The 25,004-nt window shown below is 34.9% G+C and overlaps 1 protein-coding gene across 7 annotated transcripts; it reads right to left on the bottom strand.

The window, feature by feature from the left end:
* Positions 1-8,098: 8,098 nt before the first annotated feature.
* Positions 8,099-24,207, bottom strand: TLR8 (toll like receptor 8). Of its 7 annotated transcripts, XM_012546083.3 has the most exons (5): positions 24,029-24,171; positions 22,372-22,421; positions 15,961-16,055; positions 13,320-13,529; positions 8,099-11,745 (listed from the first exon to the last, which is right to left on the bottom strand). In XM_012546083.3, the coding sequence occupies exon 5, from the start codon at positions 11,737-11,739 to the stop codon at positions 8,629-8,631; it is 3,111 nt and encodes a 1,036-aa protein (XP_012401537.1). In that variant the 5' UTR covers positions 11,740-11,745; positions 13,320-13,529; positions 15,961-16,055; positions 22,372-22,421; positions 24,029-24,171; the 3' UTR covers positions 8,099-8,628. The 7 variants fall into 7 exon arrangements, with proteins under 7 accessions (XP_012401537.1, XP_023356104.1, XP_012401536.1 ...); XM_023500336.2 differs by lacking the exon at positions 15,961-16,055; XM_012546082.3 differs by lacking the exon at positions 13,320-13,529.
* Positions 24,208-25,004: the final 797 nt, after the last annotated feature.

The following is a 25,004-nucleotide window of genomic DNA, read 5'->3' on the forward strand; positions in this document are numbered from 1 at the left end:
TGGAGAAGTGATGAAAGCAGGAGAGCTACCACGAAGCAGGTCAAAGATGGAGTCAGGAATCTGGAATTTAGATTCTCGAGTCTTCTCTGTGTCTGTGGCTGAGAGACTCCTCTGTGTCTGAGACTCCCTTAAATACCTCAGTATGATTGCATCACTACAGCACACTGTTTAGGAGAGCCATTACATCACCATATCACATTAAATTTTAAATATGTTTAAAGAACCATTATCTCACACTGAGTAGGTGCTTAACTATAAGCACCCTGTTGCCCTGTATTCAAGTATACCTTTTCAGAGTTCTTGCCCTCTATAATTCCTTGTGGTACTAAAATAGATATGAAGTAGGATTTGATCCTTAGTCCAGGTGAATACAACTTACAATTTATACTATAATAACTCAAAATGGAATACAACATGGAATAAAAGGTCACATCATTTAAAAAATTGGAAATGAGGCCAGGTATCTTTTGAATATTAAGAATTGAAATTGAATTGAAAATAGAGGTTCACAAAAGGCACATGGGCAATTTAATTACATAAAAGATATATTTGTATATAGAGGCAGCTCTTATGTTCCAGTCATTTTGCTAAACATTGGGAATACAGATATTAGCAAATTAGTCAGTTGCTGCTCTCAAACAGCTTATATCCTATTAGAAAATGAAAATACAGAGAGGGAAATGGTATCACTTTGGACAAGCAAGTTGAAAATGTGGTGATTAGCTATTGAGCAACTGATGTATCATTTCCAGAAATAGTTGTTTTGTTATTATTGTTGTTCTCAGAATTAAAATTGGAATTAAAAAAGTTCTCAGAATTCCCGCGCCCCACCCCCCCCCAGAATGGGACGGGAAGGGGCACATGAGCAGTAACATTCCATAGGGCACGAAGATAGCTGAGAAATGTCATGGAGGGCCTGATTCTGGCAAGATAAAGTGATTGATCAGAAGTCCAGAATCCCAGATTAAAACTTGAGTGCTAAGTTAAACGTGAGGGCTGGAACACAGGAGCCTTGAAAGGATCAGATGGTCTTGAAATAGTGATTGGTCCATCATGGGGATCTTTTCGATTTAATTCCAAATATGCCATCTGTTTGTCTATCTCCTACTTAATAAGTGACCTCTTAATGGAAAAACCAATAGGTAAAATTAATTAGCAAGTGAATGCATCTAGAAGTATTTGCAACATTCTGCCCCAGGAGTACCTACTCTTTCTGTTGAATGGAGAAAGGTGCTTTCTCAACTCTTCTCCATCCTGAACACTTTAAAACACAATTTGGAACATAACACTATGCCTTTTATTTTTTTGGCTGAGGCAATTGGGATTAAGTGATTTGCCCAGGGTCACACAGCCAGAAAGTATTTAAGTGTCTGAGGTCATATATGAACTCAGGTCCATCTGACTTCAGGGTTGGTGCTCTATCCACTACCAGGGGTCCTCAAACTATGGCTCTCGAGCCAGATTTGGCAGCTGAGGACATTTATCCCCCTCACCCAGGGCTATGAAGTTTCTGTATTTAAAGGCCCACAAAACAAAGTTTTTGTTTTTAATATAGTCTGGCCCCATGAACTGGCCCCCTATTTAAAAAGTTTGAGGACCACCAACTAGCTGCCCCAACAATATACTTTTAAACAAATAGAGAAAGTTCATAAAATACAGTTCTCTGTGCTTGAAATAGTTTTATGGATAGCTTATGAAAAGCCCACATTGTAAAATGCAATAATTCATTCTAAAAGAATAAGGATAGATTAAATAACTTTAATATGAGTAATCCTCCCTACCACTTTAATAAATGTACCTCAAAGATTATAGCATATATCAATAAATCTAATACTGTGGCTGATAATAAGAATAATTTTCTTTGTCAGAAGGCTCATTGGTTTTATATATATATATATATATATATATATATATATATATATATATATATATATATATTTAAGAATTAGAAATTGTGACTTTCTTTCCTAGCTTCATTTTCTATCTGCGTATATGTTTATATTTTGCTTTCAAAGATATTAATTTCAACAAATTTGGTGATCTCTTGGCTTTTCTACTGCCTATCAAAGATTTACCACTGTGACTCGATTTCCCTCTGGGATCTTTTCACTGTGAAACATCCCTTACTTTTTCTTGCCCCCTTCTACCTTTGGAAACTTTTTCTTAGAACCTCCATTTTGGAGACAGGACCAGGGCTTCCATGCTTCCTTTCTCTCTGGATTCTGCTCCTAATTCAAGACTTCACCAACCTGCCTCAGTTTCCCTCTCACCCTGGAACTTCCCTAAACTCTTGGCGCTTTCTCATCCTGGACCATCCCTCCTTCACCCTTCAACTTTTGTATGTTGTTTTCCCTGTTAGATTATAGATTTTCTGATGATAGGGACTTTCTTTTTTGTTTGTATTTTTATACTTAGCTCTTGGCTCCATGCCTAACATATAGCAAGTGCTTAATAATAAGTACTTATTGCCTTGCTTTGCTTCTATAGAAGATCAGCCTACTATGTTTCATGTCCAGCTAGAGCATTATAAAAAATGAATGAAACAAATCCCTGTAGGGGAGGTAACCCAAATAATGCTAATACAAGAGAGAATATAATAATTTCTTGTGCTTGGAGAATATGCAACATAAGCACAAGAGAAAGAATAGTGGATCTGGGGGTCAAAGGCCCTTGGTTTGAATCTGCCTTTGTCACTTACAATTTATAAGACTTGGATGAATTACTTAACTTTCTTGACCTTCAGTCTTTTCCTCTGTGAAATAAAGAAATTGGACTAGGTACTGGACTAAAGCTTTAGATTCTTAGCCAGTTTATTTGCTTGAAGGAATTATAAATTAATAGAAGATCTCTGACTGATATTACTTTCTGAGGGAATATATTTTATAATCAGGTCATAGACAAATGTTAGAATTCAAACCAAAGGATTTTCAGAACCGTTTCCAGGATAAGAGTATAATAATTTGTGTAGAGTGCTAATTGTGTTGTAGGTTATATTTGTGTGGAAATACTGCACCCTAGTGGTAAAATCTATTTCCTTACTCCTTTGCAAAAAGTCATCTATTGATTTACAATCTCTCACTCTTTAAAAAGTCACCTCTTACTTTTAGTTGGTGGTCAAAAGTTAGGTGGGTGATCCCATTGATACAAAGATCCTAGCGGGGTAGGAATAGCTACCTCGTCCTTAGGGGATTATATAGACTTATACCTAGAACAATATGGCATTACCACCAGATTGGTGATAGATTTACTCCACCAATTCTGCTGTTCTTGTAACAGCTCCAACCTGGTTATTTAACATATGATGTCTGGTGGATACTGATCAACCCACAAAAAATTTGGATTGTGGGAGGCAATGGCAAAATTATTTCATTACTTCTGACTCCAAAGAGGAATTTCCAATTCTCAGCTATCTAGTCTTGGGCTCTCCAGAATACTTGGTCAAATCTATGTCCTTTGCCCAGAAATTAGCATAGATGAAGATTTTTTCCTGTTACCTAACATGTTAAACATGCAAACTGGAACTTGTCAGGATTCCTTATCTTTAGGGTTTATCCTGTTACCAGATTAGGACCTAGTGAAGTGCAGCTATGTGTGCTTTTTTCATATGGACAGAGCAATTAGTAAATCAGACAAAAAGTCATTTCTCAGGACCCACGTCCTTACAGATTGGAATTCATTGGGTCAATAGAACTGACAGGTTTCCAGGATCTGGACTGGAGACTGGTCTTTGGTACAATTTTTACCCATTTGTGTGTACTTTTTAATGTGATTTTGGTTTCTATTTGCAGAAAGGTGGACAGAGCACTGGGCCTAGAGTCAGTGGCAGCAAAAGAGACAGCCCGAGTGGTCACTGAATTCCTCACACAAGCATTTGCCATTATGGGTGTGCCACAAGCAATAAAAACAGACAATGGTTCTGCTTATACTTCAAAACATTTTGCACCCTTTTTGTCACAGATAAGATTTTACACCCACGGGATACCTTTTAATCCTCAAGGACAGGCAATAGTGGAAGGAGAAACAGATATTAAACGCTCCTCCAAAACAAAAGAAAGGGGAACAGGCCCCTAGAAACTTTAAATCTAACCCTTTATACTATTAACTTTTGATTTTTGACAAAGATGCACTGGTCCGGCAGTAGATTTTATAACCCACCAGAAGGTCAGTGTCCCTGAGCAGCTCCACTATCTTTGATAATCCCGGTGTGGGGGCCCAGAAAGTGGTGAATGGAAAGGACCAGATAGGCTAACTGTTTGGGAGAGGGTTTGCTTGATCTCTAAGGTGGAAAAGGAATGATGGTGCCAACGAGCCCTTTTGATTGTCCATGGAGAGAACAGACATACCCTTGAAACAAAGGGAACAACCAAGAAATATCAGGTGGTTCTGTTGCATTGTGCCACCATTGAAAAGCTGGGGTTATGGCATTTGACCATGGACACAAAGATTGTTGGTTTGAAAACCCTCGGAATCTTGGATTTCTGAGACATAAAGATTGTTGTGGACTTCCAAAACCCTGGAATCATTGGATTCTCTGAGACATGATAAGATTGTTGTAGGACATGAAAACCCCAGGAATCATTGGTTCTTGAGACGGGGATTGAAAACTAGGAATCATTGGATTTCTGAGGTAATAAGACTTTACGGACTTCAAAATCTGCTGGAACATTGGATTCCCTAACACATAAAAGACTTTTGGGACTTAAAAACTAGGGGATCATTGGATTCCCTGACATGTGAACAATGGACAATAGATTGGTTTGGACTATCTCTTGGTGCTGAAAATATGTGTACCTTGTTTAATACCCTCCTTCTAGGACTTCTGACAATCTTTTACAATACCATGTTGATTTATATTGTTTGTTATACCACTACTTGCATGTACAATTCATGTTTGTTACACCACATTGAGCCTGCACTGACTGAGAGGAGGGTCATCACTAATAGCCTCTATGTTATTGCTATGTGCTTGAATAATACCTCCCATGCTGATGGGTTTGTGCATAATAAGACCCTTCAGCCAAGAAACCCGTTAGCAACCCTCACTTCCCTTTAGTGCTTTTCATCTCCCTTCCTGAGATGTCAGGGAGGGCGTGATCATCTCCTTTTTAGTGCTTTCACCTCCCTTCTTGAGAAGTCAAGGAGGGTGTGATCACCTCCCCTTGGGGTCTCTGATCTCCCTGAGGAGTCAGGGATGGCACCTGTGTTCTAAAACAAAAGAAAACGGGAGATGTAATGGGCTGAAGCTTGAGTTGATGCACTGAGGTCCCAAGTACGTGAGGCTAAATAGTAATTGGACTATACTCTATTAATATATATGTTTGGAGAAAGAATGGCCCCCACCCACTCTCTGTGCAAGTCCTGATGTGTTGTATAGGAAATGACTGATTTTGGTGGGTGGAGGCAGAGAGAGGAAGAGGAAGAGAAGCTGGGAGAGATTGGGCCTGGGTTCCATACTCCTAGCTGCTGGTCGTGTGGCTGGTGATCTAGCTAGCTTCTTGACTCAGCTGCACACATTTCTATTGCCCATTCTCTTCCACCTCTGATCTTTCTTCACTGAGAGTAAAGATTGACAATTTTACCCTAACCTGAATTCCTGACTCTGGCTGATTTTAAAATACGCGGTCATCACAAGTGACTTCAGTAACACTGGGCAAATCATCTAACCTTTGCTTGTCTTAATCTACTGGAGAAGGGAATGGCAAATCATAAATCCCAAATGGGGTCACAAAGAGCCAGATACTACTGAAAATAACTGAACAACAAAATTTCCTTTTTTTTTTTTTTTTTTTTTTTTTTTGCTAGAGAGGGTGTCTTGCATTATTCAACCCATAATAGGTAATTCTAGACAAAGAAAAATAACATAACCCTAAATCATCTGCTTAATAGAAGATAGGCTTTGATAACAGGCAAGTAACTGCTTTTCAAAAGTAGCATAGTGAGTAGCTGCTAGAAAACTTGGGGACTCCATAAGTCTAATTTTTTTTATTCTAGCTCCCTCAATCCTGGAGAGACTTCTTGAAAACAGGATTTTCAGGGTCATAGAAACAGCTCAACAGCCTAGTGTAGAGCTTCCAAAGTGTAGCCTGTTCTGGGATTAATTGAAAGGGGGTAGACTTTCAGGTAATTTAGTAAATGGGGATGACTCAGGCAACAAGAGACCTGAGTGGGGAATATTAGGGTTATTCAAACCTAATAAATCTTCTGGCTTGCTTATTAGATCATGGAGAATCAAGTATCAATTCTCATTCCAGACTGTGCCTGTGCTTAGAATCCTTTGGGTTTTCCCAAAGTCATAGTATTCCTTAAAACTTGACTTAAGTAGATTGGACCTTAGATTTTCTTGGGATTGATTTCCCACCTTGTCCCTCATTTGGGTTACCATCTGATCTAATGCCTCTTGAGTTTGTGGTGCCCCATGGAAGGATGGTAAAGATGCATTGAACTTTTCCTCAGATACTAGTTGCCTTTTTCACAGGAAACATAGGGTTGTTGTAAGATGATCTGTTTTAATAAAATATTATTCCAGTTTCTTTCATATTCATCATTAAAGAAGAAATATTTTTCACCGCCTTGAAGACCCAATATGGTGTGGTGTAAATTACATGGAGTTCAGATAATTCTATGGTTTTCCATTTGGCCCTATTCATAGTAAAATGCACAAAGGTTTTTGAAAGAGCCCAAGATGTCTCTTTTCCTTCATGATCTTCCTTTTGTAGCATCCTCCAAATAAATCATATTGACTTTAGACTTTAGAGGTTGTCTCATAGTTTTCAAGTTCCCTGCATAGTTTTATTAGCACTCCCATTGATTGCTTTCTTAGCAATTGCATAGTTGAGAAATCACACACACAGCTCTCTTAGGGTCATTACCTTCTACTCACCTAACAGGGTACCATTTCTATAATTTGAAAAAAAATCATATACCTAATATTTGTCTAAGTCACAACTGTGTTAACTGTTGTAGATTGATTAGTCATTTCAGTTGTATGTCTTCATGACTCCATTTGAAATTTTCTTGGTAAAGACACTGGAATAGTTTGCCATTTTATTCTCCAGTTGATTTTACAGAGAAATAAGATTTAATGCCTTGGCCAAAGTTGCACAACTAGTGAGTGTTCTAGGCTGGCTTTGAACTCAGGAGGGTAACTCTTCCTGACTCTAAACCTGACACTATATTCATTGTACTACCTAACTCTCCCACACAAATATCACCAATTTGTCAACCGGCACTTATTTAGATTTGTGGTGGAGAAAACTATCAGCTAAAATCTGAAGCTTTCTGGAGAATTTCTACTCAGAAAGAAGATTCTAGTTGAGCTTGAATCAGACTGGTCAAAAAGTTATGTTATACCTAAATATAACCTTTCCAACCCCTTTTCTTTAAGAACTTCATCCCTTCCTTTGCAGATCCCCATCTTGTAACAGGCTTCAATGGGAATTCACCATTATGATAGCAGGTTAAGAGTATGATATCAGTCTCAACCTCCTGAGAAAGAGACAAAAGTCTAAATTTAGTTGATTCTATAAAAGTAAATTCTTAGAACATTCTTTCCTCTTCCAGTCCCAGTCACAGAAATCTGACAAGGAAGCATCAACATTGACTCCATTAGATCATGTCCCTAAGAGCCATTGTTCCATTCTCATGCAACCATCCTAGCTCCTTGTTGGAGAAGACCTAGACATTCCCTCTTCTCTCAGAAAAGCGAAACATCCTCTTCTTGAGAACATTAACAAAATTGTCCTAGGGAGATTTTTTTTTTTTTAACATTGATGAAAGTTCCCAAATTTTATCCTCACTTTTACTCTCATTCCCTATCTAATGGCTTTGTTCCCCATAATAACTGGAACCTCTTCTTCAGAGACCTATTTTCTATCGGTAGCCCCTTTACCTCTGTGACTTTTGTGACTTGGTTGCACACATCTGTATCCTACATCTCATCATCCCATCCTTCTTCCAACTTAACCATGACATGAGACAAGAGACTATATCAATATATTATTGCAATTATTGACTTTGCTAAATGCTAGGTACAGGTGTGATGCCAGAATTCTGCTAACTCAAATTCAGTGTTGAGAAGGAATGAGACACTTGTAAATCATTGCATAATTAACAAAAGGAGGTTTACTTTGCCCTAATATACAGCAAGGATATACAACAAATATGGCATTTAATTTATATAGATTTATATAGATATATAGAATTTATATAGATGTCTTTGTCTCCTTATGAAAAAGTATTTGATCATCAGATTACAAATATGAATCATGTGGTCTTCATACAAATAATAAATTGGAAGGCTCCCAACTCATGTAGGTGGGATTTTTTTTTTTATGTCTTTAATGTGTCCAAAAGAGGCAAGGATCAAACAGACTCTAAAGACAGATTTGTTGCTTCTGTGGTAACAAAACTAATGCTTCTTGTAGGGAAATAAGAGAATCCCAGTCCTATCATATCATTTGTTCATTGATAAACTATAAATAACAATGGTGATTTTGCAGTCCATGTAGCAGAAAATGCATGAAACACTCCTTTCTAAAACAAATGTGGTAAACTATGTCGTAAAGCCATACCAGGAAGTTGTACAACTATTTCTCTGCCTCCCATTCGGAATAGATCCATTTTTTATTGTTACTTAATGAATTTAACATACAAATTGTTGTATCTTGTATCATTGTCTGTTAAGACCACATTTTTAAGACTTTGCCAAAACAACTCTTCAGCCTTTGGATTATCAGGCCACTTGAGAACAGAGCTTTTACAAATCCGCCTCCTCAGTCTCAGATACTGGGAATGCTGCAACACTGGCTCCAGGAGGATGAAAATGATCACATCCATATTGTCATCCATAAGCCTCTGTAAGGCTAAGTAAAAAGCAGTTTTAAAATTCCAATTTTTTGCATATTTTTTGGTCAAAACAAATATTGTCTTTTTGCTTTGATTAATGCTCTGCATGAGATTATCAATAATAGCTATTCCAGGATCCCAATCTCTTTCTTCTAGACAAAGAAGAACCTTTTTTTCTTCATTTTCCTCTAACTGAAATCGAAGCTCATTTATTACCCAATCAGTAACACAAGTATCTTTGGTATCATAAGCAATAAAAGCATCATAAAATGTTTTAGATGTGGAAACAGACTTATAACCTTTTATTTTTGCTGAGCACAAGTGATAAATATACCATATGTCCCAATAGAACAAATGATGAAAAGTAGCTATTACCATAGAGCTCACTGTAATAATGAATGAAAAGAAAAAAAAGATGGCAGCAATAACATCTGAAATACAGGTATTTAACTCCAATTCCATAATACTTTTACCCATTTGATCTCCAGGGGTGGAACAAGTGACCTCTACCAATTTAGGAATTGTGACATTAAGATTTTCATCCATCCATTTACGAAAATCCCTAATTTCACAAGTACAATCAAAAGGATTTCCTCTTAACTCTAAAATCTTAAGATGATTTGAGGCCTTCATTTGAAATGTGGACTTGTTGATCATTTTTATGTGGTTATAACTTAAATCAAGTTGGTAAAGTCCCTTAGCCTTAGAAAGTAAGTCATCAGGGAGATGTGAAATTCTGTTTTTCCCCAGCAATAGTATCTTCAGTGAAGAATTAGACAGATCAAAATTTATAGTAGATAGTGAATTCGATTGTAGATCAAGCACTCTAAGGGAGTGAAAATATTGGAGTGATGTCCAATTAAAGATACTCAGGTGGTTATTGTTTAGTCTCAGTTCTTCAAGGCTATGGGGTAGGTTGAGAAATGCCTCATTTGGAATCCTGTGGAGCCTGTTGATAGATAGGTCAAGCAAAGTCAAGTTGGAGAGTTCTTTAAAAATTGCAAGGTAGCGTTTATCTTCTTTCTTCCACAAGATGTCTAGGCGGTTGCCTTTGAAAACTAATTCCTTCAGGGATTTACTTATCAGCTGATTCTCAGTTAAAGTGAAAATACCATTCTGGCTTAAATTTAAAACTTTTAATTGGGGTAAATTTTGAATAAACCCTAGGCGGTGGGTTACCCCTGCTATTCGGAAGTAATGTTCATTATTACTGAGGTCCAATACCTCTAACTCCCGTAATTCCTGAAAAGCACCATCATCATCAAAGTCCAGCCTATTGTGAGATAAGTCCAAATATTTGGTGCGGTTTATAGATGAAAATTCACTTCCATTTAAAACTTGTGCATTACCATTGGAAGACAAATTCAGACAGACTATGTCATGAAGACCTTCAAATAGGTTGTGATTAACAAAAAAAATACTATTTAAGCTAAGATCTAAGGCTTTACCATAAGATGTACACTCTGGCTTCATTAAAGGGTAAGTATGATGGTAAAAGTTTCTATGTGGATCTATCTCATAATGACCTAATGGCTCATTATCAGAATCTATTGAACGTTGATGAATTACATGATTAGTGAATGACAGAGAATTACTCTTTTCACCCAAGCTATTTGTTACCTGGGGTGATATTCTGTTTTCTGACAAATAAATCAGACTTAAATTATTAAACTCTTCAAATAATGTAAAATCAATGTGATTGATAAAGTTAATACCCAAGTTTATAGATTGTAGGTTTTGAAGCTTTGTTAGGGGTTGAAAATCTTCTTTCCTGAGTTCTTGGAACACATAACCTTTGAGGTGTAATGTCTTGAGAGAGACTAATTTAGAGAAATTACCAGAAATAACAATATATTGTGGATAACTATTTTTGAGATAGTTGTAAGAGAAGTCAAGAATTTCTAATTTGGGCAATTTTGTAAAAAAGTCCCCAGTGGCTATTTCTTTTACTAAGTAATTAAATTCAAGAAGCAACACCTCTAGATTTGTCATATTGCTGAACCAGGAAGCAGGTAGGCTTTTGAGAGAAGTGCTGGAGAGATTCAAATGAGTAAGTTGGCCCAGATTCTGAAAAGCATCAGGGTGTATCTGAATTGAAGCACTATTTTCACAGGGTGTACAGGGGTATGGATTATTGAAACACCGTGGACAGTTCCCACTAAGATCCAGAACTCTTAAATTTCCCAGATTTTTAAAATCATCTTGACTGATATTTTTGATCTTGTTATTGCTGAGGTAAAGTTCATTGAGAGATGGTGGAAGCTTGGTGGGCACATGAGAAAGGTTATTGAAAGATAATGATAACACAGTCAAATTGGCAAGATCTTCAAAGGCACCATCATCTATCAAAACATTTTTTTTACATTCATTACCATAGAAACAGTTCCAACCTAAATAGAGACTTTTCAACTGAATAAGTCCAGAAGTACAGTTTTTGGTGATGTGGTAGATATTATTCAGTACAAGGCTAATTGTTGTTAAGGAAGGTGGCAAATGAATAGGTATTTTCTGTAAATGATTGTCTTCTAGTAGTAGCTCCTTTAAATTTGTCAAGTTAAAGAAGGCCCCATCTGAAATTTTCATAAAATTCCTATCTTCCACTTGAGAATTTGTATTGCTGTTTAAGTTGATTTTAGTAAGATTGTTCAATCCCACAAATGATTCACTTGTTATATTCTTGATGAAATTGAAAGAAAGATCAATTTCTGTCACATTATGGTCCAGACTTTTAGGAACACTATGAAGTCGACAAGCTAGGCAGTTAGCAATAACAGAAGAATTCTGCCTTTTGATGCTGCAGGGATAATCCCTTAAATTAACTTTCTGATCTAGGAGTTCTGGACTGCAAATAACCAGAAAGCATAAACAGATGAAGTTTAAGGATTGGAGAATCATGGTTACCTGAGGGAAAAAGGAAAATGGAAAGGGTTTTAAAATAAGGGCTTTTCTTTTCTTTTCTTTTTTTTTAAATTGGGAGTATATGTGCATATATGTGTGAGGAAAGTAAGAGAGAGACCAGGTAGATTTTTATTAATTAAAAAAATTATATTAAGTTTAAAAATGAAAAGAATTTTCTTTCTTTCTTTCTTTCTTTTTTTAAAGTACCAGACTAGTGAAGTAATTGATAGTCTTTAATAGGTTTAATAACCATGTAGGTTAATCTCAGGTACCTCTCTTAAAGTAAATCTGTTTTTCAAGTTCAGTTAATTATGTCAAATTAGGTCTATAATGTTTCCCCTTAATTTTTACTTCACAGAACTCCTACATGTGAAAAATAGACTAAGATGAAAACTTATATGATACTGAAGTAATGGTAGTTTTCATTCACTCTGGAGTGACTACCAAAGCAATATGGTCTTTTCACACTCATTACTGACATAGCTGTATTGCTTTAGTGGTAAACTTTGTAATATCATTCATTCATTCATTCATTCATTTTTTAAAGAGAAAATATATGTAGAAAGGCAGTATTAGTGCATTGGAAAAGAATGCTAGCAACAAAGTCACAAACCTGGTTTCAAATTCTGTCTCTAATACTGAAAGTCTTATGTAAATTTAAGAAAATCACTTAGTCTTTGGGATTTACTTTCCTTATATTTAAAATGATAGTTTGGTTTAATTGACCTCTGGTCTACAATTTTCAATCTATGATCCTATATAAAATAAATTATTCAAGATTCTAAGGCTGAGAGAAGAAATAAAGATAAAAACAATTAATTTAGCTCTTTACATACATTATATCATTTGATAGTAAAAATAATACTATATTGGGGCAGTTAGATGGTACAGTGGATAGAAAACAGGCTTTGAAGTCAGGAAGTTTAGTGATATGGGAAGGGATAATTGTGGGGTCAAAAGACAAACTGAGTTTCTTGAGAAAAAAGTGGGAGATGATGTGAGATGTTAAATGCAAACAACTTTTTCTGAGAATTTTCTGAGAAAGAATGATCCAGGACAACAATAACAATAATAGATTTAGTGTTGAACAGGACCTCAAAGGCCACCTTATGCAACTTCTTATTTAACAAAACAAAGGCCACACAAGTAGAAAATGGCAAAGCTAAGATTTGAACTCTGGACATATAATGATAATATTAATATCAACATTAATTAATAATATTAATCAACAATATTATTAATAGCTAACATTTATATGGCACTTACTACCTCATTTGATTCTCACAACTACCTTGGAAGGTGAGTGCTATTGTTATCCCCATTTCACAAATGAGGAAACTGAGGCAAAAAGAAATTAATTATTTTACCAAGGATCACATAACTAGTAAGAGTCTGAAGTAGATTTGAACTCAGATTTTTCTTGGATTCAGGTTTGACATTCTATACACTGTGCCACCCCAAATACATTTATATAGGATAATGTAACATTTGTATATTATATAATGTATAATATAATTCATCATATATATATTACATATTATTTTATTTGTATATATATATATTTACATAGCACTTACTATGTGCCAGGCATTGTTAAGTCTTTTAGTTTCAGTTTCCAGTATAGATTCTTTCCTGAGAAAAGAAGCTTAAGAACAAAATAAAACAAGGGACAGCTAGGTGGTGCAGTAGATAAAATACCAGCCCTGGAATCAGGAGAACTTGTTCAAATGTGACCTCAAGCATTGTTGTGACCTCAGGCTAGCTGTTTGATCCTTAACTCCAATTGCCTTGCAAAAAAACAAAAAACAAACAAACAAAACATTTTCAACAAAACAAAAAAGTTAACCAGTTCTTTGATTTCCTAGTAGAGCTCTCTTTCCAATCAGCATGGAATTATAGATTATTAGAAGGTTCCCTCTAGTACCCAAAGCCATTAAATCTAGGTTTGATGGTGATGACATTTTGGAATCTGGAAAAACTGAAATAACTTGAAAATTCATTGATAAGCTCTAAGAACTTCCCAATTTGAAACCCCATGATTTGTAAGTATGTGGTATTTTTCTCTTAAAGAAATACCTTAAGGCAATGAGAGTAATAATTAGTTTGATTTAGCAGCCACTTGCTTCAGAGTAGGGTTTTTTTTTTTTCCAGAACGCAAAACAAAAATATAATAATAAAAAATAGTATTTATATTGTTCTGTAGGATTAATCTAGTTTCAGAATTCACATTCAACAGACATAGTCTTAAAGAAGATGGGTATAAGATTGTTACTACTCAGGACCTTGATTTAAACAAGATATAAGAAAAAAGAGGAAATAAAAAATGAAAGTAGTGTGCAATTAACAGACACGGTGATCTCCAAAACAATATAAGAAATAAACAGACAACATACATCTTCACTTTGAAGATGCTCCAACATCTAGATTTCAATAGCTGGGAGAACCCGAGTAACAGCTATCTGGAGTTTTGTTTTTTTTTTTTTTGCTGAGGCAATTGGGATTAAGTGATTTGCTGAGAGTCACACAGCCAGGAAGTGTTAAGTGTCTGAGGTCAAATTTGCACTACGGTCCTCCTGACTTCAGGGTTAGTGCTCTACCCTCTTTGCCACCTAACTGTCCCCCTATCCAATCTTGAATGGGAAATGGTATTAGGCAAGTGCTACCAATCCTCCTAACTGAATTCTCAAAGTCTTTTTCCACTGAGGGATTTTTATAGGCTGAGAACAAAGAAGGCACTTTGCTAAATAGTCTCATATTCTGTCCCTTGGGACAGAACAGCTCCCCCACTTTTCCTCCCCCTTAGGTACAGGGATGCTCCATTGCAAGAAGTCCATCAAAGGAAATATTTATTTATTCCATTAAGAGACATCCTTAATGTCCATTCCAGGAATTGGACAAGTTTCTGGATTAAGATTCAGCAGGCCTGCTATAAAGGATATCATTAATAAAAACTACAGGAAAATGGCCAATCCTCCTGATGCTTCCTAAGATTTATCAGATAGTTAGGAGTGTATTTCAAAGTTCTCAGCAAACAAATTTACACAAAGGCATGCTTGGGACTCCAGACTCTATGTGAAGTGCACTACAAATATCTTATTTTATCCTCAAAAAATCTCTGGGAGTTAAATGTGTTATTATTTTCTTCCTTTTACTATTGAGGAAACAAGGTAGAATAGAGAAGAAAAAAGGATCATTTCTTGACTACCTGTGTTAGTATCTTCCTGGGCTAATAAAAGGACAGTTCAATTTTCATGACTTACTTTTTCTTTAAAAAAAAAAAAAAGACTCAAAACAGATCTGTATATAACCATATTTTTAGAAAATAATTTAAATACAGAGAATTTAGTTAATCCAAGGAAAGATATAGTTTCTAGAATATAGACATATTCTATGGATATAGATATATAAACATTATATATATATATATATATATATATATATATCACATTCAAAAGACATGTTCCAGAAAGCTGTGAAAATTAAATTTTAAGTTGTTTTCTGTTAAAAGAAAATTTTATTTTAAAAAATTTACATAAGTAAGCTGAATGTGCCTATTGAACCTAGTGCCTATAATAATGTTGTGCATAGAGTAGGTGCCTAATAAGTGTTTGTTAAAATGAGCAATTAAACCTCCTTATAACTAATTCAAATATTAAATTTATATAACAAATATAATATATATTATATATTTATCATATAATTGTCATTCTATATATAGAACTCTTAGTAGTAATTTTTAAAAAATTTACAAATGGATTTTTAAATAAAATTGCATTGGGGAGTATTTTATCATGCATCTAAAATGGAGGGGTTTGAATTTCTGCCATAGTCAAGTGACTGCATTTTGTCCTTGAAGGGCAAGTTAATCTGCCTCCTAGAAAAGAAGAGTAAAGGGCTCTCCAGCCTCATTCCACCTCCTAGTTTACAGGGCTTTTTTCAGGTCCCAGCTAAAAGTCAGCCTTCCACAGGATGCCTTTCCTAATACTTCTTAATTCTAGTGACTTCCCTTTGTTGATTATTTCCAATTTATCCAATTTAGCTTGTTATTACACATTTGTTTGCATGTTGTCTCTCTTTTGAGACCATTAGTTCCTTAAGAACTATCTTTTTTGTATTCCCAAACCTTGCCTGGTTTATTAAATGACTGCCCCAGATGTGACAAGGGGGCAGTTGAGAAAGCTGATCAAGAAATTCACTGGTATATAATAGGCCTCTTACCTTCTAGTTGTTGGAATGCATTAGGGATTCTCAACTATTTTCTCTCTCTCATTTCTCACATTCATTCAGTGGCCAAACCTTTTCTTTATTTCCTCCTTAAATTAAAAAAAAAAAAAAAAAAAAAAAAAAAAACCTTTATTTAAAAAAAATTACTTTTTAATCTGTTCTATGCTTACTTTTATACAAGGTCAGAAAAGAAAATACTAACTACTTTTATGGCTTTAAAGCAGATTCCAGAAATATCATCAACATGACCCTTACTATCAAATATAGCCACCAAAACTGCATTCTTTTGCCCTCTATTTAAGTTGAAATAACTATCATTGAAAACTATGGAATCCAAAACTAACTTCATTTTGCTTGATTCTTTCCATTTTCTTGCTTTATTGTAAAATCATAATGTTTATAGGAATTTAAGATGTTGAGAGACTTCTGGAAAACCGGAATAATGGGGACTGACCATAACATGTTTTATATATGTTGTATTATATTTTTGTAATAACCATATAATATTTTAGGATATTCTAGAAATAATCACAAAATTTGTACAACTCTGGCCAATCATACAGAGAGAATGCCCACATTACCCAAGATTATGTAGTTGATTGCTTCCTTTTTTATCTATAAGAAAGCTTTATTAATTGCTAAATAGTATCCTCATGCCTATTGAGGGGCCTCGGATCCAATTTTTTGTGCAATTGCTCACTTTGCTATTAAAATCTGTATGCTCAGATTTTATTGTCTCAGTCCTAATCAATTTTATTTGTTACAAATGGCATGCAATAGGTCAAGAGAGGGGCCTTGGCCCTCAAGATAGCCTCTTAGAAGAACTCCCTAGAATGCTCTAATTCTCCATGACCCAGAGATCAGACTCTCTCTCAATCTCAATCTGAATTTTTCAAGCTAAGGTAAACTTGGGAAGGGGAATTTCTGATACTGTTAGGAGAGTCCTTTATGTAGAGATAGATAGATAGATAGAAGAATTCCTTCTTTCTATAAATAGAGGAATCCCTTCATTGTAAAGGTTTACAATGTAAGAATCCCTTAAGGGAATAAAACCAAGGGAAGGTGTTTAAAAGAATAAGATTCATTAGTAGCATACTTCAGGAACTCCCTTAGAGAAATTTCTCATGTCTTGGAATCAAGAAAACTTCTGGTTCAAATGGAAATGGCAAAAAAGTGTATCATTAAATTGAATGAATTTTTTTTTTTCTGAAATTGCAAGAGATTTATTTAATCAAATCATGTTGGCCAAAATTTGGCAATTTGATGATTGTTTATAAATAAATTGAGATTGGTTATTAAACAACCCCTATTAAAACTATTGGTTTGTTGGGATACCTTATCTGAGGGGCCATGCCTTCTGCTCCTTAAAAGGGCCCATTCTTATTTATCAAATTAAAGGTTTTGAGACTGTTTTGAGGAAAATGTGCTCACTTATTTTCCCATTAAACTTTCAACCGAAAATAAGAAGGAAAAATTTTGCAGCAAAAACAATTTTGTCTGTCCTCACATTTTTTGTGTAACTTCTTTCTATGGCCAAAAGAAAAAGAATGGTTTTTGGTTTTCCTGGGGAACTTTTAAGTCCTCCAAAAAGGAAAACCACCCCTCCTACCCCAACCAGCTCTCTCTCTTTGTTTTTCTTACTCTGATCTAGCCGGAAGGATAGAAAAAAGACTTAGATAAGAAGCAAGAGAATCTTTGTTCCCAGTCTGCAGGAATTTGTGCCATTGTAATCAAATTAAAAACTAAATTTGTGATTGTAATGAAAATTCTCTACTGTAAATTTATACATTTTATAAATGCTGAAATATCTTAATAATGTCTTTAAAGAATAAAACTCTGTGAAAGTGTTAGTAAAAGATGAGCAAAGTGATTTTACTGGTAAGAAACTGAAGTTCTAAAGTGAATGAGTTTACACTTTATTTTAGGAGAAATCAAAAAATGAGAAGTTAACGTACTTTGTTAATTCTTCTCTCAACCATAAAAAGAGATGCTTGATTAAAGCAGTGGGCGACTTGAAAAGTAATTAAAATGTAATGGTTTTTTCTTCTGTGAATGTTGGTATATAAGCTAAAGTCACCTAAAGAAATTGGAACGATGCATTTCTTGGAAACTAGGTGGCACCATTAGTGCATAGCCTGGAGGATAGTGCTAGGTCTGGAGTCAGGAAGGCTCATTTTCTTGTATTCAAATCTGACCTCAGACACTCGCTATGTGAGTCTGGCCAAATAACTTAATTTTGTTTGCTTGTTTCCTCATCTGTAGCATGAGCTGCCGAAGGAAATGGCAAACCACTGCAGTATCTTTGCCAAGAAACTCCCAAATGGAGTCATGAAGAATTAGATATGATTGAAAAATGACTGGACTACAAGAAGAAAGGCTCACAGCGAAAGATGGGATTTTAGTTGTGTGGTCTGAAGTGCTTTGAATTTGATATCCAGGCTATCCTCTATATATATTTTTATTCCTTCTCATCTCTGCCTGTTAGAATCCCTAGTTAAGAATTCAGCTCAGAAGTCACTCCTGCATGAATCCTTTCTTGATTCCTTGTAGTCTATTTTCTTTCCTCCTTCTCTTCACTTATGTTCATGCTTTAATATCATTAATAGAATGTAACTGCCTTGAAGGCAGATACTACTTAGTTTTTGTCTCTGTATCCCTGGTGCCTTAGTATGTGTGATGCTTTTGTTGTTGTTCAGCTATTTCAGTCTTATCCAATTCTTTCTGACCTGATTTGGGTTTTTTTGGTCATTATATTAGAATGGTTTGCCATTTCCTCCTCCAAAGAGAAGTATATTCTACAAATATTTTTTTACAAATGAGGAAATTAAGGAAAACAGAGTTAAGTGACTTATTCAGGTTCACATTTCACATTGCTAGCAAATGTTTGAGGTAGTATTTGAACTCAAGAAGAGATTTCTTCCTTGACTCTAGCCTAGCACTCTATTCACTGTGCCCAGCAGATGTAATAATTATCTATTTAATGGAGGTTGAATTGAATTGTGTATGAGGTAAAAGGAAGATGGGAGAGGAAGGACACAGAACACATGTAGACTTGTTCTAAAGTTTAATGGTTTCTAGGAGAGGGCATAAGGGAAGGGGAGGGAGGAAATTGGAACACGAGGTTTTACAAGGGCAAAAGAAGAAGGGTTGAAGAATTATCCACACATATATTTTGAAAAATAAAAAGCTTTAATAAAAAATTAATTAATTAATTAAAGAAAAAGTTTAATAGCTTTTCTTGGGACATTGTGGGATTTCCTGTCCTGAATATCTTCAAGCAGAAGTGGGATCATCATTCAAGCATGGATTAAATTGGATACTTCTAAGATATCTAAGTGCTGGACTTAGAGTCAGGAAGATCTGTGTTAAAATCTGACTTCAGATGCTTACTAGTTATATGACACTTTGCAAATCATTTAATGGCTGCCTGCCTCAGTTTACTCAACTGTAAACTGCAAAATGCTATTGTTATAATAGCATCTTCTTCCAAGACTTATTATGAGGATCAAATGAGATATTTATAATTTTTTTATCCCAGTGCCTGATATATAGTAGGCACTTAATAAAAGCTTATTTCCTTTTTTCCTTCCCTCCTTCCCTCCCTTCCCTTCCTCCCTCCTTCCTTCCTTTCTTCCTTTCCTCCCTCCTCTCCCTCCCTCTTTCCCTCCTTCCTTCCCTCTTTCCCTCCCTCCCTCTTTCTCTCCTTTCCTCCCTCCTTCCTTCCTTCTCTCCTTCCTTTTTCCCCCCTTTCTTCCTTCCCTTTTCCCCTCCTTCCTTCCTTCCCTCCTTCTTTGCTCCTCTCCCTCCTTCCTTCTTTCCTTCCTTCCTTCCTTCCTTCCTTCCTTCCTTCCTTCCTTCCTTCCTTCCTTCCTTCCTTCCTTCCTTTCTGCTCTAAGATTTGTGATTCTGAATGGCTCATTGGGATTCTTTTAGTTCTAATACAGAATAATTTATAAAGACTGTTTAGAGAAGGAGCCAGAACCACCAGGGAATCCTCTTTATGTTAATATACTCCAGAAGAAAACCTACTACTTCACTAGTGATCTAATATATCAGCTGGAAAATCAAAATTTTTATTGATCAGGCCTATCAAAGATTTGTTTTAATACATTAGGAACTATGAACTGAACCAGCTACACTCAGCAAAAGAACTCTGGGAGATGATTAAGAACCATTACATAGAATTCCCAATCTTTATATTTTTGACTGCCTGCATTTTTGATTTCCTTCACAGGCTAATTGTACAATATTTCAGAGTCTGATTCTTTTTGTACAGCAAAATAATGGTTTGGACATGTATACTTATTTTGTATTTAATTTATACTTAAACATTTAACATGTATTGGACCTTCTTTCCTTCCTTCCGTCCTTCTTTCCTCCTCTCCCTCCTTCCTTCCTTCCTTTCTCCCCTCCTTCCTTACTTCCCTTCTGGGGGGGGGGGGAAGAGGGGAAAAATTGGAACAAAAGGTTTGGCAATTGTCAATGCTGTAAAATTACCCATGCATATAACTTGTAAATAAAAAGCTATTTTAAAAAAATACATTAGGAACTGTCTTAGCATACACAGGAAAACATTTTTTTCCCCCAGAAATGATAATGTATACAAATATAACTTCTTTTAAAAACAGCTGTGCAGAACTACTACTAGTTACAAAAATAATTATTTCCCCATTTGAATTGCTTTATTTTTTCTCTTTCTTTTTCTTCTTTTTCTTTCTTTTTTCCTTCAATAATTTTCTTTAACTTTTCGTCAACATAAACAATTCTTTAAGAAACACTCTGACTTTGAAGTTAGGAAGACCCAGTTCGCTTCTAACTCCTCAACAAATACTCTCCAGCACCTCTATGTTATATAAGAGCAGCCAGTCTGTATTGGGAGCTATGGTAGATCCAATTGGTACAGAAGTAGCACACATTCCTCAGCACTGTTAGAGTTTACCTCTAACCCTGTGTTAGGACTTTTTATAGAGGAAAAAATAAGTCTGAAAGAAATCAAGTACCTTGTCCAAGATGATACAATTAGCCTACGTCTAAAGTAGTATTGGAACTCAGTCTTCCTGATTCCACATCCAGATTTCTATCTACAGTGTCATATGTCTCAATAGGATGCTAAATAAAAGTTTAACTCCTTCTCCTCCTCCCTGCTATTCCCCTTTTTGCTGTTGCCCAGTTGAATGTTAGGTATAATCTAGATAGCCACAAATTAATTACTGCTATTTGGCCTGTTACCCTAATCTATCAAACATGCAACTGATTCTCATGGGACATTTGATATATTATACAGATCACTGGAGATTCTAGGGAACATGCAGATCAGTTTAGCCATTTGGATGCTGGCATTTATCAGCGGGCATTTAAGAAGATATATATATCAAAGTTGGGGTATGATTAGAGTCCACTGGCAATACTGACATAAAAGTCGAACTACCTTTATATGGTGCTAAATTATTTAAATAGAGATTCATTAGTTGCCAGATTATTTGATCAATAAGAGGTAATGTGGAGTAATAGAAAAATTTCTGGATTTGGAATTAAGAAGGCCTAAATTCACATTTGCTTCTGCTATATATTCTCTCAATCTCTCAGTTCAATGCTAAATAATTATCTAAGACAATTAAGTTGTGGAAAAGTTCCTAATTTGCATAGCAGAAGGATTATTCAAACCAAGGGTTCCTTATACTGATGAAACAATAAGCTTAAAATACACTGTTTTTAAAGTTCATGGATAAAATAATGATTGTTTAAATAAAACAACCTGCAGTCTAGCATATGCAATCTAACAATCACAATCACTGATTCAGAATCATGGTACTCATCCATTTATATCCAGCATATTTAAAAATATATTTTATTTTCTTTAAATTCACAGATTTGTTTCACTACAAAATATATCTCTCAATTTGGTTTAAGAAATACTTGTAGTTTAATGTGTTTCTTTTAACATTAAATAGACCTTACTATGGAGAAAATTAGCCAGATAGCATTTAAGTAACTTACCCAAGATCATGTAGATAAAACATGTCTGAGGCTAGATTTGAATTCAGGTCTTTCTGAGACCAGGTTCTCTCTTCCCTCCCCCTACTTTCCTAAAGTGGTCTTTAAAACCCCTCATTTATGATGAAATCCCTATTTACTATGCATTTTAATGATCCAAAGAAAAGAAATATTTCATAAAACTCTTCTCTTTCATTGCTACTCTGTGGACTCCTTGTAATGCGTGTTAAGAAGCAATGGATAGAGTGTTGAATAGTGAGAATATTTTCTTTAGTGTTAGTTTAGTGATTGGAGGTAAAAGGCCAGGAAGGAAGGAAGGGAGGGAGGGAGGAATGAAGGAAAGAAAGGAGGAAGGAAGGAAAGGAGGAAAGGAAGGCTTAAATTCAAATCTAGCTTCAGACACATACTTACTATTTGTCTTGGACAGACCACTTAATCTCTATCTTCTTCAGTTTCTCCATCTATGAAATGAATATATTAATAGTTCCTATCTCCCAAAGATATTTTGAGGATTAAATGAGATGTTTTAAAAGCACCATATAAATGCATATCATTATTATGATGAAAAGAAGAGAGAAAATAGGGTACTTTTTTAAGTAAGAGAAAAACAGTAGATAATTAGTATGCAAGAGAAATCTATATAAATGAAGGCAATATGGGAAACAGATGTTGCTTGAACCTCATTCATCTAAACTGATCATAGAAGGGTAGAACAGACTCAAACATACATTCAATTAATCATAGAAATAACAGGGAAAAGGGAAAGGGAGGAATAAAAGGGAAGGAAGATTTATGGAAGAATTAGTTACAAAACAAATGAAAACCTAAACTCAGAAGGGAAATTAAAAAGAAGATCCTTAAGGGAAAGAAAGGGCAAATATCTATGATAAAAAGAGAGATGGAGAGCAAAGAGGAAAAAAATGTAAGAGATTAAATAAGATGGAGGAAAATAAAAAATTCATGATCATAACTGATTGTGAGTGGGATGAAAATACCAAAGGAAAGCAAAATGAATTAAAAAATAACATCAAGGAGCATATTATTTACAAGAAACATATTTAAAAATTAAAGACTCACACAGAGTTGAAATTAGGAGCTTGAGAAAACTCTATTATGCCTCAGATGAATTTTAAAAAGAGAGAGATAGTAATCATTACCTCCTCAGACCAAACAAAAGTAAAAATAAACTTGACTAAAAGTTATGAGGAAACTATATTTTATTTAAAGGTAACAGAAATGATGAATAATATCAAGATTTAACATATATGCATCAAATGAATAGTTTATAAATGGTGAATATTATCTCTAAATATTGACTTTTCTCCCTAGTTTCTAGCTACATGATCAGTCAAGGTTCCTCGATGTACTATTTGAGTCTCTGTAAGAGTAGAGAAAATTTTTCTTCTGTCATAAGGGCAACAACATCTCACCAGCTTGGTTCTGGAAGGGGTATTGTTATACTTTGTGAAACAAAAATAGGAGAAACAAGCTGAATTTCTTTACTGTAATTTTGAAAAAATCATAAAATCTCAGATTTTATGCTTTCCATTCTACTTTTGACTAGTTCTAACATCAGGAAAATTTTCCTTATATCAATTCTAAATCTACTTCTTCATAATTTCTCCTCACTTTTGTTTTTAGTTTTTGCCTTCTAGGATCAAAAACAAATGAAATCCATCTTTTAAGAGATAATTTCTTCAACACTTGATGACAGCTATCATCACATTCTCTCCTGTAGCCCCTTCCCCAGTTAGTCTCCTTTTATCTAGGCTGAACATCCTAGTTCATTCACACAGAGTTATTGAGAATTTTACTTTCTTCCTGATTTAAATAAACACTGTCATCAGCATTTCAAATTTCAAAATTTAGTCTCAGGATTATGTTACCTGATATAAATAAAGAGAATTTGTAGAAAGATCTTATGATAAGAGCAGAATTTGAACTGAAATCTTCTTAACTTTTCCTTACACCATTATTACAGATTGTTGCATTATGAAAGAAACATATTTTTGTTAAAAAAAATTACAATATGTATATTGTTAATGTTGAAATAAAGGAGGAGACTTACCATGTTGGGGTTTTTTTTCCCATTAATGTCCTTTACATGTTTTTATGTCTATGGAGCTTGTCTGATACTTGATGAAGGCTGCAGAAACACCAAGAGAAAGTAAACCAACTAACTTCCAGAAATTAGTTCCTTTGCAAGCAGCAGAATCAGTCTTGTTATTTGCAGAAGTTTACAAGGGAAGAAGGAAGTGGAAATTACTTAATTGTCACACACACAAAAAAAATCTTTATTGGCTGAACCAGTTTAAAAATAAATTTGAAAACTGGAATTATAAAAAAGACTGGGTTTAAAGTCATTTAAAATATACTCTTCCTCAGAATTTACTCTGAGTCAAAACTAAAATAATAATAATTTTTTAAAAGATTATGAATGTAATTTTAAAATAGAGGTGAGATTAAAAATGTGATCTACATAGTTTCTTTAAGAGGAAACATAGGTCTTTAGATGGCTTGTGGTCTAAGTGGTCTAAAAAGCCAACAAATTTTTAATACTTCTAGCCACTGGCTTGCAGAATGAGCATGAGGAGGTCATATTGTTTATATCTGGTTTTCTCAACTATAAAGTGAAGAAAACAAATAACCTTGACTTCCCAATAGTATGCTAAGAAATGAGTCATAAAAAAGCAATTGCCAAATTCCCTGCAGCTGGAGTATTTATGAATAACTGTCAGCACAGCAAGAAAGGTAGAACCTAGCTGGCTCCATCCCTAGTTTAAACAACAACCATAGTCTGTTCATCTTAGTATCATAAATTGTGGTTGAATAACAGCTCAGGTTGTAAATGTCTGCTTTTAACTCATTTTTTCAACCATGGGAAAGCTGTAAAAGTTTAATATTTGTTTCCCTTCATTACAATCAAATAAAATAAATATCTGATGATAATGTGAGTTCATTAATGTAAGATACTCCCAATGTGGGAACGGTCTCCAGCGTAGAGGCACAATGGAAAGAATACTAGCTGTAGAGTGAGTTAAGGC

This window comes from Sarcophilus harrisii, chromosome 3 (assembly GCF_902635505.1).
Source record: "Sarcophilus harrisii chromosome 3, mSarHar1.11, whole genome shotgun sequence".
Classification (NCBI taxonomy): Eukaryota; Metazoa; Chordata; class Mammalia; order Dasyuromorphia; family Dasyuridae; genus Sarcophilus; species Sarcophilus harrisii.